Here is a 23,704-nt window from a genome sequence, read left to right as displayed (position 1 = left end):
AACACTCCCCATCTGGCCCTCTACCACTGTGCCACAGCCGGTGCCCAGGAGCTCAGTGAAGCTGTAGGAGTGGGTGTGGGCATTCTGTGCGTGCACAGCAGAGAACACTCTTAGCTCTTTGTCCTCCTTCCCTGCCCAGGCGAACTCTCCCCTTGCCGCATCAACACTGGGGGCTGCCAGGAACTGTGTCTGCTCACCCACCAAGGCCATGTCAACTGCTCCTGCCGAGGGGGCCGCATCCTCCAGGAGGACCTCACCTGCCGGGGTGAGAGGGAGTGAGGGAAGAAGGCAGTGGTGAAAAACTCTGGGCCCTCACTGGGGACCAGCTCCTCACACCTTTCACTAAGGAGACACTGAGGATGACCTCAGTTCCTGGGGGAGAGGGGCGTGAGCACTCAGGGCCCTGATCATGAAGCTCCTGCCCTCCCCCACAGCGGTGAATTCCTCTTGCCGAGCACAAGATGAGTTCGAGTGTGCCAATGGTGAGTGCATCAACTTCAGCCTGACCTGTGACGGCGTCTCCCACTGCAAGGACAAGTCTGACGAGAAGCCATCCTACTGCAGTAAGGAGCTGCCTCCCCGAGACCCCTGTCCTCCAGTCACCAGCCTCAGCCCCCTGCAGGGCAGGGCATGAAAGCCAGAGGAGCAAAAGCCCCATGACCCAGCTTCATGGCCTGAGAAGGAATTTGGGGAACTCATGGAAGGCAGACCACCATAAGCCCTGTGCCAGTCCCATAGCGAAATCTCCGCAGTTTGTCAAGGGAACAAATGCGCGATGTCTCATAAGAGGCAGCCCCTCTGCTATAGCTGCTGCTGACTCACGGCCTACTTCCCCACCTGCAGACACACGCCGCTGCAAAAAGACCTTCCGCCAGTGCAACAACGGGCGCTGCGTGTCCAACATGTTGTGGTGCAATGGGGCAGATGACTGTGGGGACGGCTCTGATGAGATTCTCTGCAACAGTGAGTGGGACACTATGTCTGGGCCTCGAATCCCCCCAAACTCTGCCCCACCCCCACCTTGCTGAGCTTTGGGCCCCAGGCCCCAAGGGGTCTAGTTCAGGGCACTCTATGACAGGCTTTGGGCCAGGAGCTCTGGCCTGGGCCCTCCTGGGCCCCACAGAGAGGACTTGGCCTAATGGTACCGGGTGGGTGCTGTTCTAGAGACGGCCTGTGGTGTGGGCGAGTTCCGCTGCCGGGACGGCACCTGCATCGGGAACTCCAGCCGCTGCAACCAGTTTGTGGACTGTGAGGACGCCTCGGACGAGATGAACTGCAGTGAGTGGTGCCCCCTTCTCGGGCTCTCCTTGGCTCCTGCTATGCTGCTCCTCCTTTCCTGCCCAGCCTTCTTCTCTACCGTCTCTCTGGCCCACAGGGCTGCCACAGTTTCCTCACAGCCCACCTGTCTCGCTCCTGCTCCCTGCCTCCAGGCCTGGGCTCCCCGGGGATTCGGGGTGGGGGGTGGAGCGGCAGTGAGTGGAAGATCTGGACAACGCCCCACCTGAAGGACACTGTTCAACTTTCCAAAACACACAAAGGTCCCAGTGGGCCAGTAGTTGCCTGGGAGGGTGTTTGGAGGAAACCTGGTGTCACTCCTCACCCCCACCCCCACCAGGTGCCACCAACTGCAGCAGCTACTTCCGCCTGGGGGTGAAGGGTGTGCAGTTTCAGCCCTGTGAGAAGACCTCCCTCTGCTACGCACCCAGCTGGGTGTGTGACGGTGCTAATGACTGCGGCGACTATAGCGACGAGCACGACTGCCCAGGTCTGACCAGTGAGCAAGTGTGTGGTGGGCCGTGGGCCCCCAAAGGGAGCAGGACCCTCATGCCTTCCTCACCCCCAGGTGTGAAGCGCCCCAGATGCCCCCTGAATTACTTCGCCTGTCCCAGTGGACGCTGCATCCCCATGGGCTGGACGTGTGACAAGGAAGACGACTGTGAACACGGCGAGGATGAGACCCACTGCAGTGAGTGACCACAGCATCCTATCACCTGAGCTGGGAGCCAAGCAGACCTGCAGCCAGGGCTTCCCTATAGCCACGAAGACCCTGTCCAGGCCCCACCTCTTAGCTCCCTCCCAGGAAATGCCCTCCTGGGAGAAGGGCACCCAGGGCCTTCACCCCAGACCCTCCCACCCAGACCCTCAGGAGAGGGGGGTCATCTCTCCAGCTCATGCTGAGCCCTCCACAGAGGGGTCCCAGGGGTCTCTCTCCCATTCATCCTGTGGCACCTGCCTGCCCAGCTGAGTGACCCACTATATCCCCTCCCCCATCTAACTGTGGCTTCTGACTGCCCCAGACAAGTTCTGCTCAGAGGCACAGTTTGAGTGCCAGAACCATCGCTGCATCTCCAAGCAGTGGCTATGTGACGGCAGTGATGACTGCGGGGACGGCTCAGATGAAGCGGCTCACTGTGGTAAGCAGTGGCTGGGATCAAGTTGGGGAGGTGCCCTGGGAAGGTCAGACCCTCCACTCCCACCCTGCTCTTACAGGAGGGGAAGCACAAGAGAGGGGATGTCATCTAGCTGCCAACCCTGATCTGCCTGCTCCTGAGTCTCTCAACAGCTCCCTGTTCCCTCCACAGAAGGCAAGACGTGTGGCCCCAACTCTTTCTCCTGCCCTGGCACCCATGTGTGTGTCCCCGAGCGCTGGCTCTGTGATGGTGACAAGGACTGTGCTGACGGTGCTGATGAGAGCGTCACAGCTGGCTGCTGTGAGTGACGAGTCGTGAGGAGTGGGGTGGGCAGCAATTGGCCACAGTCTCATTTTGCACAAGGGACACTGAGGTCAAGGAAAAAAAGCAAGGGTCACTCAAGCCGTTAGTGGCAGAGCCCTATCTACATCTCATGTGTCCATCCCCCTATTCAGTGCTCTGCCCGTTCTACCACTTGGACCACAGAAAGGTCTGTGGTGACAGTCAGCAGCTGGTCAGGCAGGGGCAGAGTGGCCATGTCCTCCTCTGTCCACAGTGTATAACAGCACCTGCGACGACCGTGAGTTCATGTGCCAGAACCGCCAGTGCATCCCCAAGCACTTTGTGTGTGACCATGACCGTGACTGTGCCGACGGCTCCGATGAGTCCCCCGAGTGTGGTGAGCCCCAGGGCCGTGGTGGGTGATAGGCCCTGCCCTCATGGTGATGGGATGTGCCCAGGCCACCAGCCTCACCCGTCCTTTTCTCCCCCAGAGTACCCGACCTGTGGCCCCAATGAGTTTCGCTGTGCCAACGGGCGCTGTCTGAGTTCTCGCCAGTGGGAGTGCGATGGTGAAAATGACTGCCACGACCAGAGTGATGAGGCCCCCATGAACCCACACTGTACCAGCCCAGGTGGGCCCAATGCCTGGCTCCCCACTCTCACCTTGCCCCTCTACACCTGTTCCCCAGACAGCTGGGGACCCTGCTGACCTGCCACCTCCACCCCTCCCTAGAGCACAAGTGCTACACCTCCTCGCAGTTCCTGTGCAGCAACGGGCGCTGCGTGGCCGAGGCGCTGCTTTGCAACGGCCAGGACGACTGTGGCGACGGCTCGGACGAGCGTGGCTGCCATGTCAATGAGTGTCTCAACCGCAAGCTCAGTGGCTGCAGCCAGGACTGCGAGGACCTCAAGATTGGTTTCAAGGTGTGCCCCGCCCCAGGGTGGGAGCTTCCACACCCCCAAGCCTTGTGGGAACTTCTTTCTCCACCATGCATTCATTCAACAAGGGCTTACACAAGCACCTGCTCTGCCAGGCAGCATTTTAGGCAGTGGGGACCCTGCAGTGAACAAAACGGAACTCTGCTTGGTTGGCTTCTGCATCTATTTGGAAGGTAGAGCCAGCAGGCTTTGCTGGAAGATGAGAGGACTGTGAGAGCAAAGGGTGTACAGATGTCAAGTAGGCGATGCACGGGTCTGTGGTTCAAGGGGGAGGCCAGACAGGAGAGTGAAATCTGGGAGTTATCACCATAGAGATGACATTTAAGTTCATGAGTCTGGATCAGATTCCCAAGGGAGTGAACAGAGATGGAAAAGGGGAGAGGTCCAAAGCCTGAGCCCTGTGCTTGGCCACCCTGAGGGCTGGGAGGTGAGGGTAACCAGCAGAGGCTCCTGAGAAGGGGCGGATGCTGGGGCTGAAGAAGAACAAGTTGAAGAAAGCATTGGAGAGGAGCACGATCAGCTCTGTCAAATGATGCCCACAGGCCCAGATGAGGCCTGAGCACCGCCCTGTGGACGTGGAAACGTGGTTGTTGAGGACTCAGTGTGGTGGTTTTGGTGGGATGAGGGCCAGATCACTAGCGTGATTGGCTCAGCACCTGTGTGCTGCCTGCCTCCCCCAGCAAGCCTGGGCTTCCCCGGCAGAGCAAACTACCCAGGGTAGAGGGAACTGGAGCCCCACGAGGGCTTCTGACCCCAGGTCTCCAGGGTGGGAGGTCGTCAGCTTCCGGGGAGGCCCAGACCCCTGCCCCATCCTCAGCCAAAGCTCCCTGTGCCCGCAGTGTCGCTGCCGACCTGGCTTCCGGCCGAAGGATGACGGCCGCACTTGTGCTGATGTGGACGAGTGTAGCACCACCTTCCCCTGCAGCCAGCGCTGCATCAACACCCACGGCAGCTACAAGTGTCTATGTGTGGAGGGCTACGCCCCCCGTGGCGGTGACCCCCACAGCTGCAAGGCTGTGACCGGTGAGATGGCCCAGACAGCTGAGGGCTGTGGTGGGAGGGCTGGGATAGCAGAGCTCACGACAGGCTGGGGACCCGGGGTGCTAGAATATGCCCCAGCTAGCAGCTGAGCCAGGATCTTATCTCCAGACGAGGAGCCATTCCTGATCTTCGCCAACCGGTACTACCTGCGCAAGCTCAACCTGGACGGCTCCAACTACACCCTGCTTAAGCAGGTACCAGACCCGGCCTCCTTTCTCTATTTATGTCCCAGGCCCAGAGCTACTATCCTCACCCAGTACAGCCCCACATCCTCCCCATCGGGCCCATGGATATCACCCCTTACTAACTTCTCCAGCCACCCCTCTGCTGTCTCTGCAGTCATCCCTCTCCCCACCCCCTAATCCAGGGCCTGAACAACGCCGTCGCCTTGGACTTTGACTACCGAGAACAGATGATTTACTGGACAGATGTGACAACCCAGGGCAGCATGATCCGAAGGATGCACCTTAACGGGAGCAATGTGCAGGTAAGCCCGGGGCAGCCCACCCCGCAGCTGACAACTGTGGGGGTGCAGAGATCCGGCCCCATTGCCCCTTCCCAGAGGGCGCTGTTTCAAGGCCATCTCCCTTTCTCCCCAACCTGCCCCCACAGTTATTTCCTTCTCCCCCTTCCCTACTGAATCACTCCATGACTCTGCTTGGCCTCACCTCTCCCTCTCTTCTAAACCCAGAGGAAGAGCTAGGAGATTTCCTCTTGCTCTGTCCCTAACTATCATTAAGTTCCCCCTTGTGTCTGACCTTTCTTAACCCTATGCTCCCAGGCACTGTGGTGGTCTCTCTCATCAGTAGACCCCTTTCCTAGAGCCTCAACTGACATCAGGCCCAAAGCTGGGCCTTTTCCATCCATTGTCCTCCCAGCCAAGCTCCCCACTTTACACATGGAGAATCTGAGAGGCTGAGAGTCCTACCACAGGGCACCCAGACTCTTCCTTCCCTGCCTGCAGGTGCTGCACCGGACTGGCCTCAGCAACCCCGATGGGCTGGCTGTGGACTGGGTGGGCGGCAACCTGTACTGGTGTGACAAAGGCCGGGACACCATTGAAGTGTCCAAGCTCAATGGGGCCTATCGGACAGTGCTGGTCAGCTCTGGCCTCCGTGAGCCCAGGGCTCTGGTGGTGGATGTACAGAACGGGTAAGTGGGCAAGGAGGATTGAGGGAGCCCCCGAAAGCAGTCAGCATGGCACACTCAGGCACCCAGGCCCAGCCTTCCCACATGCAGGTGGGAGCTGGAGGGACCAGTTGCTTGATCTCTTGGGGCTCACTGCCCACCCTCCTGCCAGGTACCTGTACTGGACAGACTGGGGTGACCACTCACTCATTGGCCGGATTGGCATGGATGGGTCTGGCCGCAGCGTCATTGTGGACACCAAGATCACGTGGCCCAATGGCCTGACCCTGGACTACGTCACTGAGCGTATCTACTGGGCTGACGCCCGGGAGGACTACATTGAGTTTGCCAGCTTAGATGGCTCCAATCGTCACGTCGGTCAGTATACCAGTGAGGCTTGCCTGGGCACAGCAGACCTGATGGGGATGGAGGTTGAAGCTACAGGGGATCAGGCCTTTGGGGCAAGAGTAGCATAAAAGCCAGAGGGCATGGTCCAAGGACACCACCCACCAGGGATGTGTGGGTTCAGAGCGTTGAAGGATGCACCCCTGGGATCAGCCCAGGTGTGAGGACCCTTCCCATGCACAGTTCCAGATGATGGGACCCCAAGGCAGATGGGAGTAGGAGGCCTGGGATTGGGGTACATCAGTACTCCCCACTTCCTGACAAGAACCATATAATACTGTGATGCAGGAGCCTGCTGTGAGACCTGGATTTGAGTTCCAGTTCTGCCACTTATTAGCTGCATAACCTTGGGAATCCATTTAACCATCTGGAACTGAGGCTAACACCTACCTCACAGGGTGGTTGTGGGGTTAACAGGGTCTAGTAGGGAAGGCGCCCAATACACACTCAGCGCTGACTGACTGCTGAGCCTGTCCTCTCCACCATCTGCAGTGCTGAACCAGGACATCCCACACATCTTTGCTCTGACCCTGTTTGAGGACTACGTCTACTGGACCGACTGGGAGACCAAGTCCATAAACCGAGCTCATAAGACCACGGGCACCAACAAGACCCTCCTCATCAGCACACTGCACCGGCCCATGGACCTGCATGTCTTCCACGCCCTGCGCCAGCCAGACGGTAAGCGACCACGGGTTCCTGCCCACGCCTTCTCCAGCATTGACCGAGCAGTGCCTGCTGGATGCTGGAAGACTCAGGAGGCTGGAGACAGGCTCTGGTCTGGCTCTTGGGAGCTCATTCCAGCCTGGGGCCAACCCTGGAGTCTTGTAGCAGCAAGGCCTTGAGGCTGGTCAAGTAGGGCGGGTCTGGGTGCAAACCACTGAGGTGAGACCCTGAAGGCAGGCGGGCCATAACTGAGGGAGGGCACAGGTGAGGCAGTGTGTGGGCTTCAGGTCTGGCCTGATCCTGGGACCTCAAGAGAGTCCTCTCCTATCTTTGGCTTTAGCTCTCTCCTAAAAGAGCAGGATTTGGACCCATTCCACCTCTGCCCAGGATAGAGAGGGCTGGGCAGCCTCTGAAAGACCAGAAAATGTGTTAGCAGTGAGTGCTGCCCTCACTCTGCCAGAGGCCAGTGGCTCAAGGAGCAGTGGTCCATAAACTGGGCACGGTCAGCCGCCCTTGAATCACTTTTTCTTTGGCAGTGCCCAATCACCCCTGCAAAGTCAACAATGGTGGCTGCAGCAACTTGTGCCTACTGTCCCCTGGGGGCGGCCACAAATGTGCCTGTCCCACCAATTTCTACCTGGGCGGCGATGGGCGCACCTGTGTGTCCAACTGCACGGCAAGCCAGGTGAGGCTCTTCCCCTGGGCCCCCATTCATCAATGCCTCGTTCCCCTGACCCCCCCCCACCAGTAGTCCCATTCCTCCTCGGACCCCAACACCCTCTCTAATGTCCTCACGCATCTGGTTTTCCCACGCTAACACCCCCACATTTCTTGCCTACCTCTTGTCTCCCCACAGCAATACTTTTACACCCGTCACCTCACACAAACACCCCTACACCCTGACCCTGACCCTCCCTCACCAATACCCCCAACCCTGACCTCTACACAGATACTCCCTTGCCTGGCCTTCCTGCACTCATCATATCCCAGCCTTCCATCCTGCTCAACCTCCCCCTAAAATACCCTGACCCTGCTGCTCCTTTGAAACATCCCAGCCCCTCAAAAGAAAACCTCCTGAGTTCCCCAGACCCCCACCAACCCCTCTTGCCCCCACCTGCCCTCCAGTTTGTGTGCAAGAATGACAAGTGCATCCCCTTCTGGTGGAAGTGCGACACAGAGGACGATTGTGGGGACCACTCAGACGAGCCCCCGGACTGTCGTGAGTGCCCAGAGCAGGGGTGGCGAGAGGGTCCTGCGTCGGGGCAGCCTTGAGTGGCCCGTCCCTTCTGATGCTAAGCCTCTCCTCCTGGCAGCCGAGTTCAAGTGCCGCCCAGGACAGTTCCAGTGCTCGACAGGCATCTGCACAAACCCTGCCTTCATCTGTGATGGGGACAATGACTGCCAGGACAACAGTGACGAGGCCAACTGCGGTAAAGGGCTGTCCAGCCACTGGCTGCCCTCCTTTCCCCCTTTGTCCTTCCTTGGGATTTGGGCGTTTCATACTGTGCTCCAAGGGCGAGGAAGCGCAGCCCTCAGCAGCTCCTCTCCAGGCTGGCCTCCTGCTGCCCCAGGCCTGAGCCTGCACCTCCCACTGAGGGAGTGGGGCACCCGCTCCCTGCCCCTGCCCCATCCACCATTAGTTACCCTGCTCTCCTCCCCACCCCACAGACATCCACGTCTGCTTGCCCAGTCAGTTCAAGTGCACCAACACCAACCGCTGTATTCCCGGCATCTTCCGCTGCAATGGGCAGGACAACTGTGGAGATGGGGAAGATGAGAGGGACTGCCGTGAGTGCCCTGGGCTGCGGGCAGGAGACGGGGTGGTGGGATGGGAAAACAGGCCCAAAAACACAGTTCATGTTGAAATCTACCCACCGCTGTTTTCCAGGGGACATATTGCTCTCAAGTAATGTTATTAGAGGGCAACTTACATTATATTGAGTGTGACTTGGTTGCTCATAAAATCATCATGCTTGGTAGAGAGATGTGCAGATCCAGAAAATGAAAAGCACCAAAATTGGAAATAAACTGTCCCTTCCTCCCAAGAAATTGCTGGCAGTGCCTGGGGGCGTGGGGAGCAGGGCTTGGAAGAAGGAGAAGATGTTCTTAAAATGTGGTGGGAGGCAGCATGTGCAGGTCCTCATTTTCTCCCCTACCCCGCAGCCGAGGTGACCTGTGCCCCCAACCAGTTCCAGTGCTCCATCACCAAGCGCTGCATCCCACGAGTCTGGGTCTGTGACCGGGACAACGACTGCGTGGATGGCAGTGATGAGCCTGCCAACTGCAGTGAGTTCCCTAGAGCCCACCTCCAGCAGGGAGACCCCCGCCCCCCACTCCGCCCACCTCTGGAGCCCACCCTTTCTCCATGGTGTCTGCTGTTCCCACCACCCCCACATGCGACCCACTCCCCACCCTCACAGCACATTCCTGAAAGAATCCTCCCCCTCACCACCGGGCCCACCACTCCCTTGCAGCCCAGATGACCTGCGGGGTGGATGAGTTCCGCTGCAAGGACTCAGGCCGCTGCATCCCGGCACGCTGGAAGTGTGATGGAGAGGACGACTGTGGAGATGGCTCTGACGAGCCCAAGGAAGAGTGTGGTGAGTTTGCCTAGCCCTGACTCCCGGGTCAAGGCCTCCTGCCTGGGGAGGTGGTGCGGCATCCACTGACTGGGGCAGAGCTGGGTCTCTTCATAGCCTGGCACCAGGCTTCCTAGCACCGCCTCCCGTCTAATTCCCCTGTCCCTGTGCCCATCAGCACCTCATCAGCCCACTGCGCAGAACCTATTAGATCTGTTAATCCCCTTCCAAAGCAGCTCCCCCCAACTTGTGTCCCCCCTACCCCATAACCTCCTTGTCGACCCTGTGTCTCAGAGCACTGTCTCCCAATGATGACCTCCTCAGGCTGGAATGCCCCCTCACCCCCTCCTAGCCCTAACCACTCCTGGCCATGCTGACCACACCTGGGTGAGACTCTGAGGTCGGCCCTTCACTCTGTCCCTGACTGCCCTCCCACCTTGCCTCCCCTAGACGAGCGCACCTGTGAACCCTACCAGTTCCGCTGCAAGAACAACCGCTGCGTGCCAGGCCGCTGGCAGTGTGACTACGACAACGACTGTGGGGACAACTCCGACGAGGAGAGCTGCAGTATGTCCCCCACCCCACCCTGCCCCGCCCAGCAGGTGCCCTTCCCCAGGAGACCTTGGGCATCTCCCTTCTCAGCACCCCTGCTCCCACGCCACTGGGCTGTACTAAGGCAAGGGGCCACCTCCCAAGGCTAGGGGTCAGGAGCCTCTCCCTCCTCACCCCACTCCATGTTGTGTATTTGAGTTTGCGCCATTTCACCTCATCTCATGTTTCTCTCCATTTTCACACTGTCCTCTTGGGGTTACAGAGGTAGGTGTCTCTGATGTGCCGTGTTCCCACCACACCCCTGCCTCTGCCCCAGAGCCTACCTGTCCCTGTGCTATGCCTCAGCCCATCATCCTTTACTGGCCGCTCCCTAAACCCTGGTGCTTGTCTTAGTGGTCTTGTCCCTCCCTTCCCCTCCCCACACAGTCTGTCCTGAGGGCAGGGCCAGGGACCCATGTCCTCTCTCATGTGTCTGCCCCAGAAGGGTAAGTGAGCACCCTCCGTGCTTGGCAGGTCCCATGAAGGCAGCCAGTGGCTGCCCAGAATTGATTGAGCACTTGGTCATTATGCCAGTCAGCTGTGGCCTTCAGGGACACAGAGATGGGCAGCATTACTCTGCCAAAGGCTGGAGATGCCCTCCAGGGCTGAGTGCCTATGCCCACCCTCTTGGGGCTTATCTCTCCCCTCCTTCCCCAGCCCCTCGGCCCTGTTCTGAGAGTGAGTTTTCCTGTGCCAATGGCCGCTGCATCGCTGGGCGCTGGAAATGTGATGGAGACCATGACTGTGCAGATGGCTCGGACGAGGTAGGCAGGGAAATGAGGAGGAGGGAGAGTCAGGGCAGGGCTGGGTGGGTGCCCAGATCTTACCAGGACACCTGCTCCCTGGCCCACAGAAAGACTGCACCCCCCGCTGTGACATGGACCAATTCCAGTGCAAGAGTGGTCACTGCATCCCCCTGCGGTGGCGCTGTGATGCAGATGCCGACTGCATGGACGGCAGTGACGAGGAAGCCTGTGGCACCGGCGGTGAGCCTCTCACACTTGGCTCCTGCCCTTCCCTACCCCCACCCCATAACAGCCCTTAGCCAAGGAGCCAGTTGGGCTGAAATCCAGCAGAAACCTGTGGGCTGTGTCCCTCTAGGCCCCACCCCCTAAGTTCCTACAAGGCAGTTGGCTGCCCTGAGAAACAAAGTTCCTGCTGTCTCATTTTCCCGAGCAATGAGGTAATGCCTGCCCCTGGCTGATCAGTCTGGGCTCGACAGCCTAGAGGGGGCAGTGTGAAGCCTGAGTAAGAGAAGGTTGGGGCTTGGAGCAGAGACCCCAAGTGAGGCAGACATCCTGGCTCTGCCCTGGTGGGCTGAGGACAGGGACTGGAATCTAGGTTTCCTCACTCCCAGCCGCTGTTCCTCCTCTGTGCCTGCCATCGAACTATACAATAGGCCCCAGTGCCCTGCCACAACCCCCAGAGAAAGAGAACCCTCTGGACCTCTCAGTACAGTCTTCCCAAGAAGGCTTCTTCTGCTCCCCTAAATACCAGAAGAGGCAGTTCTGCCCTGGCTGTCCAGCTGGTAGAAAATTAGACCTGGGTTCAATCTGGCTTGTACCACTGCTCACCTGGTGACTCCTGGGTCTCCCCCTATGGAGGGAGGGGTGTAGGCAAGGCCCTGCCCCCAGCAGCCTGGGGCTCAGCTCACTCTTTGCCCTTTGTTCCCCCTGGTGCCCAGTGCGGACCTGCCCCCTGGATGAGTTCCAGTGCAATAATACCCTGTGCAAGCCCCTGGCCTGGAAGTGTGATGGCGAGGACGACTGTGGAGACAACTCGGACGAGAACCCTGAGGAGTGTGGTGAGGCCCCAGGGCGAGGGCGGAGCGGGCACCCAGAGCAGGGCTGGTGGGCTCTGGGACCCAAACAGGGTTCCGGGATGGGGGCGCTCTCACGCTCCCCAGCGGCCCACAGCCGCCCTCCCCCACCAGGCCTGATTCTGGCTCTGTCTCCTGCAGCCCGGTTTGTGTGCCCTCCCAATCGACCCTTCCGTTGTAAGAACGATCGTGTCTGCTTGTGGATTGGGCGCCAATGCGATGGCACCGACAACTGCGGGGATGGGACTGATGAGGAAGACTGTGGTGAGCAAGGGGCCAGTGAGAAGAAGCTTGCGGGGCCTGTAGTGCTGTACAGGGGGGTGGGGTGGGCCAAGTGGGAGCTGTGTCTGGACTCACCGAGAAGGGGCAGTTGCACTGCTGGGAGCCTGGGCGCCCTTCCTGGGGAGGGAGAGGCTCCTAGGGAAAGGCACTGGCAGCTTCCTGATATACCCTAGGTCTTGAGGTAGAACCTGAATGTTTCAACCACTTCCCCTGCAAGCCTGACAAACAGCCAGGCTTGGGTCCTACCTATATCCACGACTGACTAGAGGCCCCTGTTGGAGGAGGGGGCAGGGTGGTGAATACCCAGAACCTGAAGTCCCTGCCCTCCCCAGAGCCCCCCACGGCGCAGACCCCCCATTGCAAAGACAAGAAGGAGTTTCTGTGCCGGAACCAGCGCTGCCTCTCCTCCTCACTGCGCTGCAACATGTTCGATGACTGTGGGGACGGCTCTGACGAGGAGGACTGCAGCATTGGTAAGAGGGGTGTGTGGGGGCAGCAGTGCAGGTGCAGGGGTGGCAGCGTGGAGAACCGAAGTCCAGGTCTAGGGCGGCTCAGGTGAAGGATCCACTCTCTGTCCCCCACAGACCCCAAGCTGACCAGCTGTGCCACCAACGCCAGCATCTGTGGGGATGAGGCACGCTGCGTGCGCACCGAGAAAGCCGCCTACTGTGCCTGCCGCTCTGGCTTCCACACTGTGCCAGGCCAGCCAGGATGCCAGGGTAGGAAGACGGGACCCAGAGGGCCTGGGGCAGAAACTTTTCCTAGCCGCATGGGGTTTCTCCATGACCCTCCTATGTAACCCCCAGACATCAACGAGTGCCTACGCTTCGGCACCTGTTCGCAGCTATGCAACAACACCAAGGGCGGCCACCTCTGCAGCTGCGCTCGAAACTTCATGAAGACGCACAACACCTGCAAGGCTGAAGGTACTGGAGCCTGAGCCAGGGGAGGACAGGAAGGGTGGGCAGGGCTTTGCAACACCAGGATATAAAATGGGTGGACCCAGAATAGGCTGTTTTCCTCCATACACCCTTGCCTAAGTGTGGAACCCAGACCCACAGGTGCAGCCTTCTGTGCGCAGTGCTGGTAGCCGTGCAGAGGGCACAGGTCCTGGACTGGCTCATCTGAGGAAGTCTGGGGTGGAGGCAGCACACATCCCTTCCGCACATGTCTCCTTACCCCCCACTCCTAGGAAGAGTGCACACAGACATACATTGCCACACTCATGTGTACCCCACCTTCATATTCCCATTATGCTTTTCTTATTTCAGCTTCATTGAAATATAATTGACAAAACTGTCTGATATTTAATGTGCACAATGTGATAAATTTTTTTTTTTAAGATTTTTATTGGGGAATTGGGGGATGGGAACAGCGCTGGGGAATTGGGGGAATGGGAACAGACAAGTTGCTGTCGTTTTGTTCTTCAGTCTAGTTGTGGAGGACGTTGCTTCACTGGCCCAAGTTGGCACCATCATTGTGCTCTTCCCAGGCGAGGCAGATTAGTCACCGGCTTCTGAATGGCCGCTCACGCTGGCTGCTGGCTACACACGGGTAGCCCATGGCAACCTACTGCAGCAGTGGCTGCAGCCTACGCCATCACCGGCGACTCACGGCAGCCCAGCTCCAGGTTGAGCTGTTGTTCAGCATCTTAGCTGTAGAGGGCAGTGTCACTGGCCTTCATATGTGGGATCCGAACCAGGGTCCTCTGGCGTCCCAAGCCAGCTCTTAACCAACACGGCACTCGGCTGGCCCCACAATGTGATAATTTGATATATGTATACCATGTGAAAGGATTCCCCCCATGTAGTTAATTAACACATCTATCACCTCACATATTTACCTTTTTTTTTTTTCTTTTTTGGTGAGAACATGCAAACTCTCACCCATATGCTTAAACACACACCTGCAGCTTCCTCGTACCTGTACACGAATATACCCACACACCCATGCACATACACCCCCATGCACACTCAAGGGCATGCGTATACATACAACCCACCCCACATACCCAAGTGCACTCCCACGCCATGGGTGCATACCCCCTTCATGCCTGTGCACATAAATCCACATGCACGTGCACCCACAAGCACATATCAAACAGTGTGGAGCAGAAAGCATGGTGATGCCAGCCAGAGGCCATGAGGAGTCAGAAGTCCCTGGGGCTAGAGGAGCAGGGACAGCTTTCCAGAGTAGCAGGTCTTAGTAGATGAGCTCAGAGGAGGAAGGGAGGAAAGACATTCAAGGGCTGAGGCTGGCACTAGGGCCTGGCACTTGGGTGGGTTGAGCAGAGGGTTCTGACTGGTGTAGACGGTTTGATTAGGAGAGAAGACACTCTTAGTGTGAAAGGGGCTGGGCTGGGTGTAGGAGCACATCTCAGTCACATTCATCCTGGCACCAGGCCCTACAGCCCCCAGCCCTGACCCCCAGGCCTGGCCTCCTATCTTTCCCCACACCCGACATCTGACCTCTTGCTCCTCCAGGCTCTGAATATCAGGTCCTGTACATTGCTGATGACAATGAGATCCGCAGCCTGTTCCCCAGTCACCCTCACTCGGCTTACGAGCAGGCCTTCCAGGGTGATGAGACTGTCCGCATTGACGCCATGGACGTCCATGTCAAGGCTGGCCGTGTCTATTGGACCAACTGGCACACAGGCACCATCTCCTACCGCAGCCTGCCCCCTGCTGCGCCTCCCACTACTTCCAATCGTCACCGGCGACAGATTGACCGAGGTGTCACCCACCTCAATGTGAGCACCCAGGCTGGGGTGGGGTCTACATGGATTGGGTGGAGAGACTCCAAAGAGCAACTGGTTTGGAGCAGAGTTTGAAAAAGACAGTGGATGGGCAGAGGCTGAGACTGGAGGCCAAGGGCAGTCAGGATTATGTCAGGAGGCACAGACCACAGATGGACAGAGCAGTGAGAATCTCAGTCATTGGCTCTGCCACACTGCAGCCCAAGGCAACAGGGCACCGTGGGCACGGGCCTTCAGCACAAAAGCCACGTTCAATTCCTGATTGTCACTGCCACCGACTGTGTCAATCCTGGCCAACCTATTTGACCTCTTTGGGCCTCAACTTTGTTCTTTAATAAAGCAGGGTAATAACATCTAATCCAGCAAAACATGTAAAAGTGCTAAGTGTGACCCATAAGATAAGTGTCCACTGAATCTCTTCAAAGCCAGGGAACTGGCTCAGTCTGGCATGACTTTTTAGGAGGGACAGGCTGGCAGAGTTGGGAGTAGATAATGGGCAAGAAGACAAAAGGTAGTAGCCCCTAACACTGTGATCCCCAAATTCAGATTTCAGGGCTCAAGATGCCAAGGGGCATTGCCATCGACTGGGTGGCCGGGAACGTGTACTGGACTGACTCAGGCCGAGACGTGATTGAAGTGGCACAAATGAAGGGCGAGAACCGCAAGACGCTCATCTCTGGCATGATTGACGAGCCCCACGCCATCGTGGTGGACCCGCTGAGGGGGTAAGCAGGGGTCCTAGGGGTAGGCATCCTGGGGAGAGGGCCGGGACAGGGGCAGGGGCCCAGAATCCCAGGTGTGCCCTTCCCCTCCCAGACCAGCCTGAGGTCAAGTCTTCCTTGGCCTTGGGCCTTCCTGGCTGCCGCAGCCTGGCCCTACCCAGCCTGCCTTTGCCCAGGGCTCAGATAGGGTCCTGACTTCCACTTGGCTGGCTGTCCTGGGCAGCCAAGGTTTTGGCTGCTCCTCTGTTCCAGGGGGCAGCTCTGCCCACTTAGCTGACTCTGGATCTGCACACTGTGGTTTTAGAGTAAAAGATTCTTAACCTGATCAGGAAGCTGACTCCCCCTGGTTTTCTCTGAGGGAGGCAGACAAAATGCCCTCCTCCCAAGACCCAGAAGTCTGTGTGCCCAGGCCAGGAACCTGGTGGCCCACCTTGGCTAGCCTCCTCTGGCAGCCCCAGGTCCTACCCACACTCACCCCTTCTCCCTCTCCAGCACCATGTACTGGTCAGACTGGGGGAACCACCCCAAGATTGAAACAGCAGCGATGGATGGGACCCTGCGGGAGACACTGGTACAGGACAACATCCAGTGGCCCACAGGTCCGAGGCAGCAGGGGATGGTGTGGGAGGGGAGGGGCTTGGACTGGGATGGGGCAGGTGGATTGTGGAGGCTTTTGCAGAAGAGGCGACTGGGAGTGGTCATGGGAAGAGGGTGGAGCTATCCCAATACAGACACAGTTCTTTCTGCCCCAGCCTGAGGCTGGAGGAGCTGGGCCTCATCATGCTCTCTGCCTCCCCCAGGCCTGGCCGTGGATTATCACAATGAACGGCTGTATTGGGCGGATGCCAAGCTCTCAGTCATCGGCAGTATCCGGCTCAATGGCACAGACCCTATCGTGGCTGCTGACAGCAAACGAGGTCGGCATCTGACAGTAGCCTCAACCAGCCTTGACCTCGGGCCTCCTGTCTTCCCCACTGGGCCCAAGGCCTCCCCCAGCACCTGCCATCCTCCCAGCCTGGCCCCCAACAATCCTGCAGTGTCTTCCAGGCCTCACCCAACTGGATTCCCCTTGCACCAGCCCTGCAGGCCTGAGATCCACCCTGACCCTCTGGCCTACCTGCCCATTCATTTGTTCTAACAATGAGAATTAAACTGTGTGGAGGCAACATAGGTGGCAGTAGGAACTTAGCAAATGTGGGGAGAGGCAGCAGAAGTCAGTCCTGATCCCAGAAGTCTAGGGGTAATGGGACCTTTGGCCAGTAGTGGCCACAGGAGGAGGAACAGGCTGGGAGGAATTTGGGTTTGGACATGTTAGGTTTGAGGTGCCTGAGAGCCATGGGGGCCAGTGTCCTGAAGAATGCTACCAGGGCCTGAGTCCCCTCTGAGTCCATGTCCTCCCCCCAGGCCTAAGTCACCCCTTCAGCATCGATGTCTTTGAGGATTACATCTATGGTGTCACCTACATCAATAATCGTGTCTTCAAGATCCATAAGTTTGGACACAGCCCCTTGATCAACCTGACGGGGGGCCTGAACCATGCCTCTGATGTGGTCCTGTACCACCAACACAAGCAGCCTGAAGGTGAGCAGGGAGGGAGAGCTCAGGCCGGGACAGAAAAGGCCTGGAGGCACTAAGTCTCCAAGCTGTGGCCTCAGTTCCTGGTGGGCAGGGGAGGGTCCTGGGTCCACAGGACTCAGCATCCTCCCACCCTGGCCCACACCTACAGTGACCAATCCCTGTGACCGCAAGAAGTGTGAGTGGCTCTGCCTGCTGAGCCCCAGTGGGCCTGTCTGCACCTGTCCCAATGGGAAGCGTCTGGACAATGGCACCTGTGTGGCTGTGCCCTCACCAACACCCCCACCAGATGGTATGCTCATACCCCTCCCCTGTCCCCCACCTCATGCCCCAGAACCCTCCTCCTTGCAGCCCCTAAATTCCCCTGTCCCTGGCTCTGCCCCCATGATCCTTCCTGCAGCTCCTCGGCCAGGAACATGCAACCTACAGTGCTTCAACGGTGGCAGCTGCTTCCTCAATGCACGGAGGCAGCCCAAGTGCCGCTGCCAGCCCCGCTACACAGGCGACAAGTGTGAGCTGGATCAGTGCTGGGAGCACTGTCGCAATGGGGGCACCTGTGCTGCCTCCCCCTCCGGTATGGCCTTCAGCTCTCCCACCAGGACTGTTCCCGGCCCCTTCGCCCCAGTCCCACAACCCACTGGCCCCGCCTCAGGCAAACCCCCAGCCCCTGCCCTACCTTGCTTCACCTCTGCGTCCCCTCATGCCTCCTGTCTACACCCCGGTGTCCCATCCCTCTGCTATCTGCCTCCCACCCGGGGCCTCCCAGCCCTGTTTCTCTGCATTAGGGCCGGGTGGTTCATTGGACCACAGTCCCACTCACACATCCTTTCCCTCCAGGCATGCCCACGTGCCGCTGCCCCACGGGCTTCACAGGCCCAAAATGCACCCAGCAGGTGTGTGCGGGCTACTGTGCCAACAACAGCACCTGCACTGTCAACCAGGGCAACCAGCCCCAGTGCCGATGCCTACCTGGCTTCCTGGGTGACCGCTGCCAGTACCGTGAGTCAGCCATCCCTGGGACCCAGGGGAGGCATGAGGGTAGCTGGGGGACCTGAGAGCCTAGGGTGGTAGGCACAGGAGTGAGTTCTAGGGAGGGAGGTCATTCGCAGCTCAGCCGGGCCCAAGTTGCAGGTGCTCGCCTGTGGAGGTGTCGGCACTTCCCCAGAGGTAGTGAGCCCTCAGGCACCAAGATTATTCAAGCAAAAGTAGCGCCCTGTCAGGATGCTCAGGGATGTCCTCATACCCTGGAGCCTGTGATGTGGGGACAGCTGAGGGCTCAGGAGAAGGTAGGGATCACCCAAAAGACCTGGGGGGGCCCCTCAAATATCTAGCTCACCCCGCAACCTAAGAAGGACCTTCATGAGAATGGGACTTGAAGTAACTCCTCTCTACCCTCCGAACCACAGGACAATGCTCTGGCTACTGTGAGAACTTCGGCACGTGCCAGATGGCTGCTGACGGCTCCCGGCAGTGCCGCTGTACCGCCTACTTCGAGGGGCCGAGGTGCCAGGTGAATAAGTGCAGCCGCTGTCTCAACGGAGCCTGTGTGGTCAACAAGCAGAGTGGGGATGTCACCTGCAAGTGAGTGGGGCCCCACAGTTGTGCCTGGCTAGACCCTGCCCTGTCCCAGCTTTACGCCCTTCATCTGCCCCTCACCAGCCTCACCCCAGCCTCTCACCCCTTCCTGCAGCTGCTCTGATGGCCGGGTGGCCCCCAGCTGTCTGACCTGCGATGGCCACTGTAGCAATGGCGGTTCCTGCACCATGAACAGCAAAATGATGCCTGAGTGCCAGTGAGTTAGGCCTGAGCCTCATTGAGGCCTAGATCATCCCCCTCCCCCACATCTGAGCTGGACCATCAGAATCCTGTGGCCCCTCCCCATTTCCCTGGCAGCCATGGCTGTGGAAGTCGTGCCTGCTTATCCCTGCCCTCCTATCTGCAGGTGCCCACCCCACATGGCAGGACCCCGGTGTGAGGAGCAGGTGGTTAGCCAACAGCAGCCTGGACGTAGGTGGCAGGGGGTAGGGAGGCAGGGCTTCTGGGACCTGGAATGGGGGGTGGGGGGGTGCTTGTGCCTCCTAGGCCTTTCAGACTGAGTTCCACCTCCTCTCGTCTAGATATGGCCTCCATCCTAATCCCTCTGCTATTGCTGCTGATGATGCTTCTGGTAGCCGGAGCAGTATTCTGGTACAAGCGGCGAGTCCGAGGGTGAGTTACGGGGAGTCTGGAAAATTCTGGTCATTACTTTACCACCCTAGCCTTACCTCCCTGGAATCTCTACTCCCTCTACTCCTGCCTCTCCCCAGGGCTAAGGGCTTCCAGCATCAACGGATGACCAATGGGGCCATGAACGTGGAGATTGGGAACCCCACCTATAAGATGTATGAAGGCGGGGAGCCTGATGATGTAGGAGGCCTACTGGATGCTGACTTTGCCCTGGACCCTGACAAGGTGTGCTGGGAAGAAAGAGGGGGTAGCTTCCCGGGCAGGGGCAGGAGGCTGTGGATGGGATGACTAAAGGTGTTGGGTTGGATGATGGAGTGGAGGTGCGGGTAGGGTACCTGGGTCATAGAGTCCAGACCCTGAGTCACACCTGAACCCTCTGTCACCTTGCAGCCCACCAACTTCACCAACCCTGTGTACGCCACACTCTACATGGGTGGTCACGGCAGCCGCCACTCCCTGGCCAGCACGGATGAGAAACGAGAACTCCTGGGCCGGGGCCCTGAGGACGAGATAGGAGACCCTTTGGCATAGGGCCCTGCCCCATCGGACTTCCCCCAGAGAGCCTCCTGCCCCCTGCCAGAGAAGTACTTCAATGAGTCCCACTTCTACCCAACAAGCCCTCCCCAGCCCTGCTGGGATGTATAAATGTAAAAATGAAGGAATTACTTTTTATATGTGAGTGAACAAGTGAGCAAGCGAGCACAGTATTATCTCTTTCCGTTTTCCTTCTGCCTGCTCCTCAGCACCCCCACCCCCCATGCTGCCTTCAGGGAGCTGGGACAGCAGGGCTCTGGGGGCTCCTTTGGCTTATAGGTATGAGGGGGCCCTGCCCACCAAAATGCACCCCCACTGGGAGAGCTGGTGGTGCTGCCTTCCCCTCCCTGTACCAGACACTTTGTCAGGGCTCTCCCCTGTCATCCTTCCCCCGACCCCTCCCAGCTCCCTGAGGGCTAATTCTGGGGAGCGAGAGTCCTTCGCGGCCTCTGTCTGGAAGATTTGGCTCTGGCTGAGGAAGGAAGGAAAGGATGGAGATTTTTAGTTCTTCTTGGGGAGGCCATCCCATGCCCCAGCCCCCATTCTAGGGGCACTTTTGAGATGGCCATACTCGATACCCCTCCCAGACAGCCCTCCCTTCTCCAGTGCCCCCACGGTGGCTTCCAGGGCTGGAGACTTTGGTAAACAGTCCCCCCAGCCTCTCTTCCCCTGGGGAGGAGGAGGAGGAGGAGGTGGGGAACACCAAGGAAGGGTAAGTGGGCAACCCCGTTTTGGGGACATGAACGTTTTAATAATTTTTGCTGAATTCCTTTACAACTAAATAACACAGATATTGTTATAAATAAAATTGTTTAAAAAAAAAAAAGAAAGAAAGAAAGAGAAAGAAAAAAATGCCACTTGTGTCTACCTATGAGTGCGATCCTCTGTGAGCTGGGCTGTGTTTGCCTGCTTCAACCACCAGAGGTAGCCCTAGTCTGTGCTGGAGGCAGGCGTAAGAGTCTGGTCTTCAGGGCCCTTCTCCTGGAACTCCCTCCCTCGCCATCTCGCTGTGACAGAAGAAGGGGGTGGCACTGGACTTGACAAGAAAGACCTGCTTCTCCTGGGCGTGTGACCTTGAGCCAGGGACTTCACCCATCTGGAACTTGTTTCCCTCTGGCTCTAGGATACTAACTCCAAGCTCTGTTTCTGGGCATGGTCACTTTTATGGAACACCACCACCCCTACCCAAAATGATCTCCCACAGTGAGAAATCCCAGCATGAGAAATGGAAACCCTGGGGTTGTGCAGGGCTTTATAATCCTTCAGGGTGGTCCTATACAGCTCTCTCAGCCTGAGGTTGCTCTTGAAGCACTAACATCTCACACTTCATGGAAACTAATTAACCAAATGCCAAGAGTAGAACCCTGGATTCAGGAGAAGGGGGACCCTGGAGTGAAGAAGAACTGGGAAAACCAGTTTGCCATGCCCCAAGGACCACCAACAGACCCAGTTCATGAATCATTTTAGACATCCCAGGGGTGGACAGGAAAGGACAGCTGCAATGAAAGGGGTCCCAGGTTTACTGCAACCCCTGTCAAGAGAGGAGAGCCTCTTACAGAAGATCACACAGCTTTACACTGTCCAATACAGACAGGATTAGAGCCCCACTCTCCCCTCCACAGCAAATACAAGCTTATAGAGGGCAGCTACAAGGAACCCTTACCTAACTCCCAAAGGGGGAGCACTACCTTTCATTTCCCCTCCCTCCTTAGTTCAACTTCCTCAGTCTATTCCTCTTTTGAGGAAGCTACGGGTCTAGGCACCTGTAGAAACAAGAGCCCTCTCAGCCCTGAGATCCCATTTCCAGCCTCAGCCTCCAAGCCAACACAGATCCTCTACCGTCTCCGTACTCCCAAGGGCCCCAGACCCTGCTGAGAAAAAAAGGGGCGTCCTTGTTGATTGTTGAGAGGGAAAAGGGGCGTCCTTGTTGATTGTTGAGAGGGAGGCTTGTGCCCCCCTCTGTCCACCAGGTGGCGTACGTACTCCTGCGCGCAGCGCATCCTGAAGCCCAGCAGAAGCTCCCTCCCCAACACGCTAATTATGCACCTGCGGACGGACCCCAGCCCAACCTCTCACTTCCTTCCCTCAGGCTATTCTGCCACACCCCCTCCACCCTCCTCCAGCCGGCTCCTCTCCCTCCCTCAGCGCCTGCCTGCTCCCCCTACCACACCACCACCAGCCCCACCTCCTCACTCCCTCTGCCAGCCGTGCATCTGGCGCCCCCGGGGAGCCACTGATTCTCTGCCTGTCGCCTCAAGATCCTGGGCAAAGCGAGCGGGGCCCCCTGCTGAGGCTTGGAACGCACACCCCTCCAGTCAGCATCCTCCCTCTGCCCTCCAGGATCCGCCAGGAGAGGGTCTACCAGGAGGCTGTCCTGGAAAACTCCCCACCTGGCAAGGAGGGCAGAGGCGGCCTAAGAGATGGAGAAGAGACAGGAGCAGAGGCGATATAGACAGAATGAGAAACAGATACATAAATGGAGAGATACAGGGACAGAGGCAAAGGCCCAGAAAGGGGAAGGGCGTGCGTGCGTGCGTGCGTGCGTGCGTGCGTGCGTGCGTGTGTGTGTGTGTGTGTGTGTGTGTCTGAGATTGCAGCAAAAGGAGAGATGGGCTGGGTCAGGACTCCAGAAGATCAAGACCCTAGTGATGGGTTTCTGTCCTGGGCACCCATAGGCCTGGGTGTGCCCACTGCCCCCACCCACTGCTGCAGCCCCTGGGCTTGGGACCCGAGCTTAGGATTCTGCTTGGAGCCTTGAAGCCTTGGGCCTGGCCACTCCTGCTCCTTCCTGCCTCTCCTCTCTGCCCCACATGCACCCAGGTTCCTGCCTCCTGGCTACTGTCTGTCTGTCTCTCTGGGTGTCTCTGTGTTTGCCTCATCTTCTCAGTATTGCTGATCTTTGCGTGTATGTGTCTGTCACATCCTTATATCTATCTGTTTGCACATGTCTAGGCTTGTCTTTAGGACTGCCAGTGCCAATGTACACCTGTGTATGTGTCCATCTCTGTCTGTGGATGTTTGCCTCTCTGCTAAGGCAAGAAAGCTGGAATGGGCTCTGAGTACCTGGTTGGGTGTACTTGTCTCTTGGTGTAAGTGTGCATTGTCTATCTCTCTCCGTGTGCTCCTGTGTATGTGTAAACCAAGTGTGTCTGTCTGTGTCAGTGTGCCTCTAGTGTGTGCTGGTCTCTGCATGAATGTGTTTCACTCTGCCTGTGTGCTCACCTGTATGGTGTGGCTTGCCCTTGTGAATGCATCTGTGTGCATGCCTGGGGGGGTGTGTTGGTGTCTCAGAGTATATGCCTGTCTCTATCTCTCTGCTTTGTCCCTATCTCTAGTTGACTAGGTGTTGGTCATACCACAACCTCAGCCACAGCCTCAGTGCATAGCAACAGCTGACAGATGAAGATTCCCGGGCAAGAGAGAGAGACTGGGGGAGGAAAAAACAGTGAAGAAACAGCCAAGAGGATAGGGACAGAGACCGGGCTGGAGCTGGGGACAGAGACAAGGACAGAGATAGAGGAGCAAGGAGACAAGGATCGAGAGGAGCTGATGGTGAAAGATGGGGCAGCGAGAGGGAAGGGATAGAGATTGCACCAAAAGGCCGGGCAGGCGGCGCTGAGGGGGACTTCCTGCCCAACCCCCACACAGGGACACTCTGCGGGGGTCAGCGGCTGCGGGGGGGGGGTGGCCTGAGGCAAAGGTGAACGGCCGGTCTAGCGGAGGTGCCCTGGGGGCGGGGTGGGGGG

General features: G+C 58.2%; 1 protein-coding gene across 2 annotated transcripts in view; it reads left to right on the top strand.

The window, feature by feature from the left end:
- Nucleotides 1-20,807, top strand: part of LRP1 (LDL receptor related protein 1) — an 86,819-nt gene extending 66,012 nt beyond the window's left edge. For both annotated transcript variants that reach the window (XM_019657574.1, XM_019657573.1), the window contains 45 exons: nucleotides 140-265; nucleotides 435-563; nucleotides 844-963; nucleotides 1,165-1,278; nucleotides 1,616-1,765; nucleotides 1,844-1,966; nucleotides 2,298-2,414; nucleotides 2,583-2,711; nucleotides 2,968-3,090; nucleotides 3,185-3,325; nucleotides 3,427-3,617; nucleotides 4,472-4,655; nucleotides 4,782-4,867; nucleotides 5,041-5,160; nucleotides 5,638-5,825; nucleotides 5,974-6,179; nucleotides 6,699-6,887; nucleotides 7,409-7,557; nucleotides 7,998-8,091; nucleotides 8,186-8,302; nucleotides 8,541-8,660; nucleotides 9,036-9,158; nucleotides 9,347-9,472; nucleotides 9,902-10,018; nucleotides 10,700-10,806; nucleotides 10,896-11,028; nucleotides 11,727-11,846; nucleotides 12,003-12,125; nucleotides 12,476-12,616; nucleotides 12,728-12,862; nucleotides 12,950-13,069; nucleotides 14,627-14,895; nucleotides 15,448-15,626; nucleotides 16,116-16,222; nucleotides 16,424-16,540; nucleotides 17,028-17,204; nucleotides 17,350-17,490; nucleotides 17,599-17,772; nucleotides 18,036-18,197; nucleotides 18,605-18,779; nucleotides 18,889-18,990; nucleotides 19,141-19,205; nucleotides 19,316-19,406; nucleotides 19,505-19,649; nucleotides 19,815-20,807. In XM_019657574.1, the coding sequence (XP_019513119.1) occupies nucleotides 140-265; nucleotides 435-563; nucleotides 844-963; nucleotides 1,165-1,278; nucleotides 1,616-1,765; nucleotides 1,844-1,966; nucleotides 2,298-2,414; nucleotides 2,583-2,711; nucleotides 2,968-3,090; nucleotides 3,185-3,325; nucleotides 3,427-3,617; nucleotides 4,472-4,655; nucleotides 4,782-4,867; nucleotides 5,041-5,160; nucleotides 5,638-5,825; nucleotides 5,974-6,179; nucleotides 6,699-6,887; nucleotides 7,409-7,557; nucleotides 7,998-8,091; nucleotides 8,186-8,302; nucleotides 8,541-8,660; nucleotides 9,036-9,158; nucleotides 9,347-9,472; nucleotides 9,902-10,018; nucleotides 10,700-10,806; nucleotides 10,896-11,028; nucleotides 11,727-11,846; nucleotides 12,003-12,125; nucleotides 12,476-12,616; nucleotides 12,728-12,862; nucleotides 12,950-13,069; nucleotides 14,627-14,895; nucleotides 15,448-15,626; nucleotides 16,116-16,222; nucleotides 16,424-16,540; nucleotides 17,028-17,204; nucleotides 17,350-17,490; nucleotides 17,599-17,772; nucleotides 18,036-18,197; nucleotides 18,605-18,779; nucleotides 18,889-18,990; nucleotides 19,141-19,205; nucleotides 19,316-19,406; nucleotides 19,505-19,649; nucleotides 19,815-19,955 (6,206 nt within the window). In that variant the 3' untranslated portion in view covers nucleotides 19,956-20,807. The remainder of the gene's footprint in view (nucleotides 1-139; nucleotides 266-434; nucleotides 564-843; nucleotides 964-1,164; nucleotides 1,279-1,615; nucleotides 1,766-1,843; nucleotides 1,967-2,297; nucleotides 2,415-2,582; nucleotides 2,712-2,967; nucleotides 3,091-3,184; nucleotides 3,326-3,426; nucleotides 3,618-4,471; nucleotides 4,656-4,781; nucleotides 4,868-5,040; nucleotides 5,161-5,637; nucleotides 5,826-5,973; nucleotides 6,180-6,698; nucleotides 6,888-7,408; nucleotides 7,558-7,997; nucleotides 8,092-8,185; nucleotides 8,303-8,540; nucleotides 8,661-9,035; nucleotides 9,159-9,346; nucleotides 9,473-9,901; nucleotides 10,019-10,699; nucleotides 10,807-10,895; nucleotides 11,029-11,726; nucleotides 11,847-12,002; nucleotides 12,126-12,475; nucleotides 12,617-12,727; nucleotides 12,863-12,949; nucleotides 13,070-14,626; nucleotides 14,896-15,447; nucleotides 15,627-16,115; nucleotides 16,223-16,423; nucleotides 16,541-17,027; nucleotides 17,205-17,349; nucleotides 17,491-17,598; nucleotides 17,773-18,035; nucleotides 18,198-18,604; nucleotides 18,780-18,888; nucleotides 18,991-19,140; nucleotides 19,206-19,315; nucleotides 19,407-19,504; nucleotides 19,650-19,814) is intronic.
- Nucleotides 20,808-23,704: the final 2,897 nt, after the last annotated feature.

This window comes from Hipposideros armiger, unplaced genomic scaffold (genome assembly GCF_001890085.2).
Source record: "Hipposideros armiger isolate ML-2016 unplaced genomic scaffold, ASM189008v1 scaffold_277, whole genome shotgun sequence".
NCBI lineage: Eukaryota > Metazoa > Chordata > Mammalia > Chiroptera > Hipposideridae > Hipposideros > Hipposideros armiger.
The sequence above is the reverse complement of the archived record's forward strand: the minus strand, read 5'-3'. Positions and strand labels throughout refer to the sequence as shown.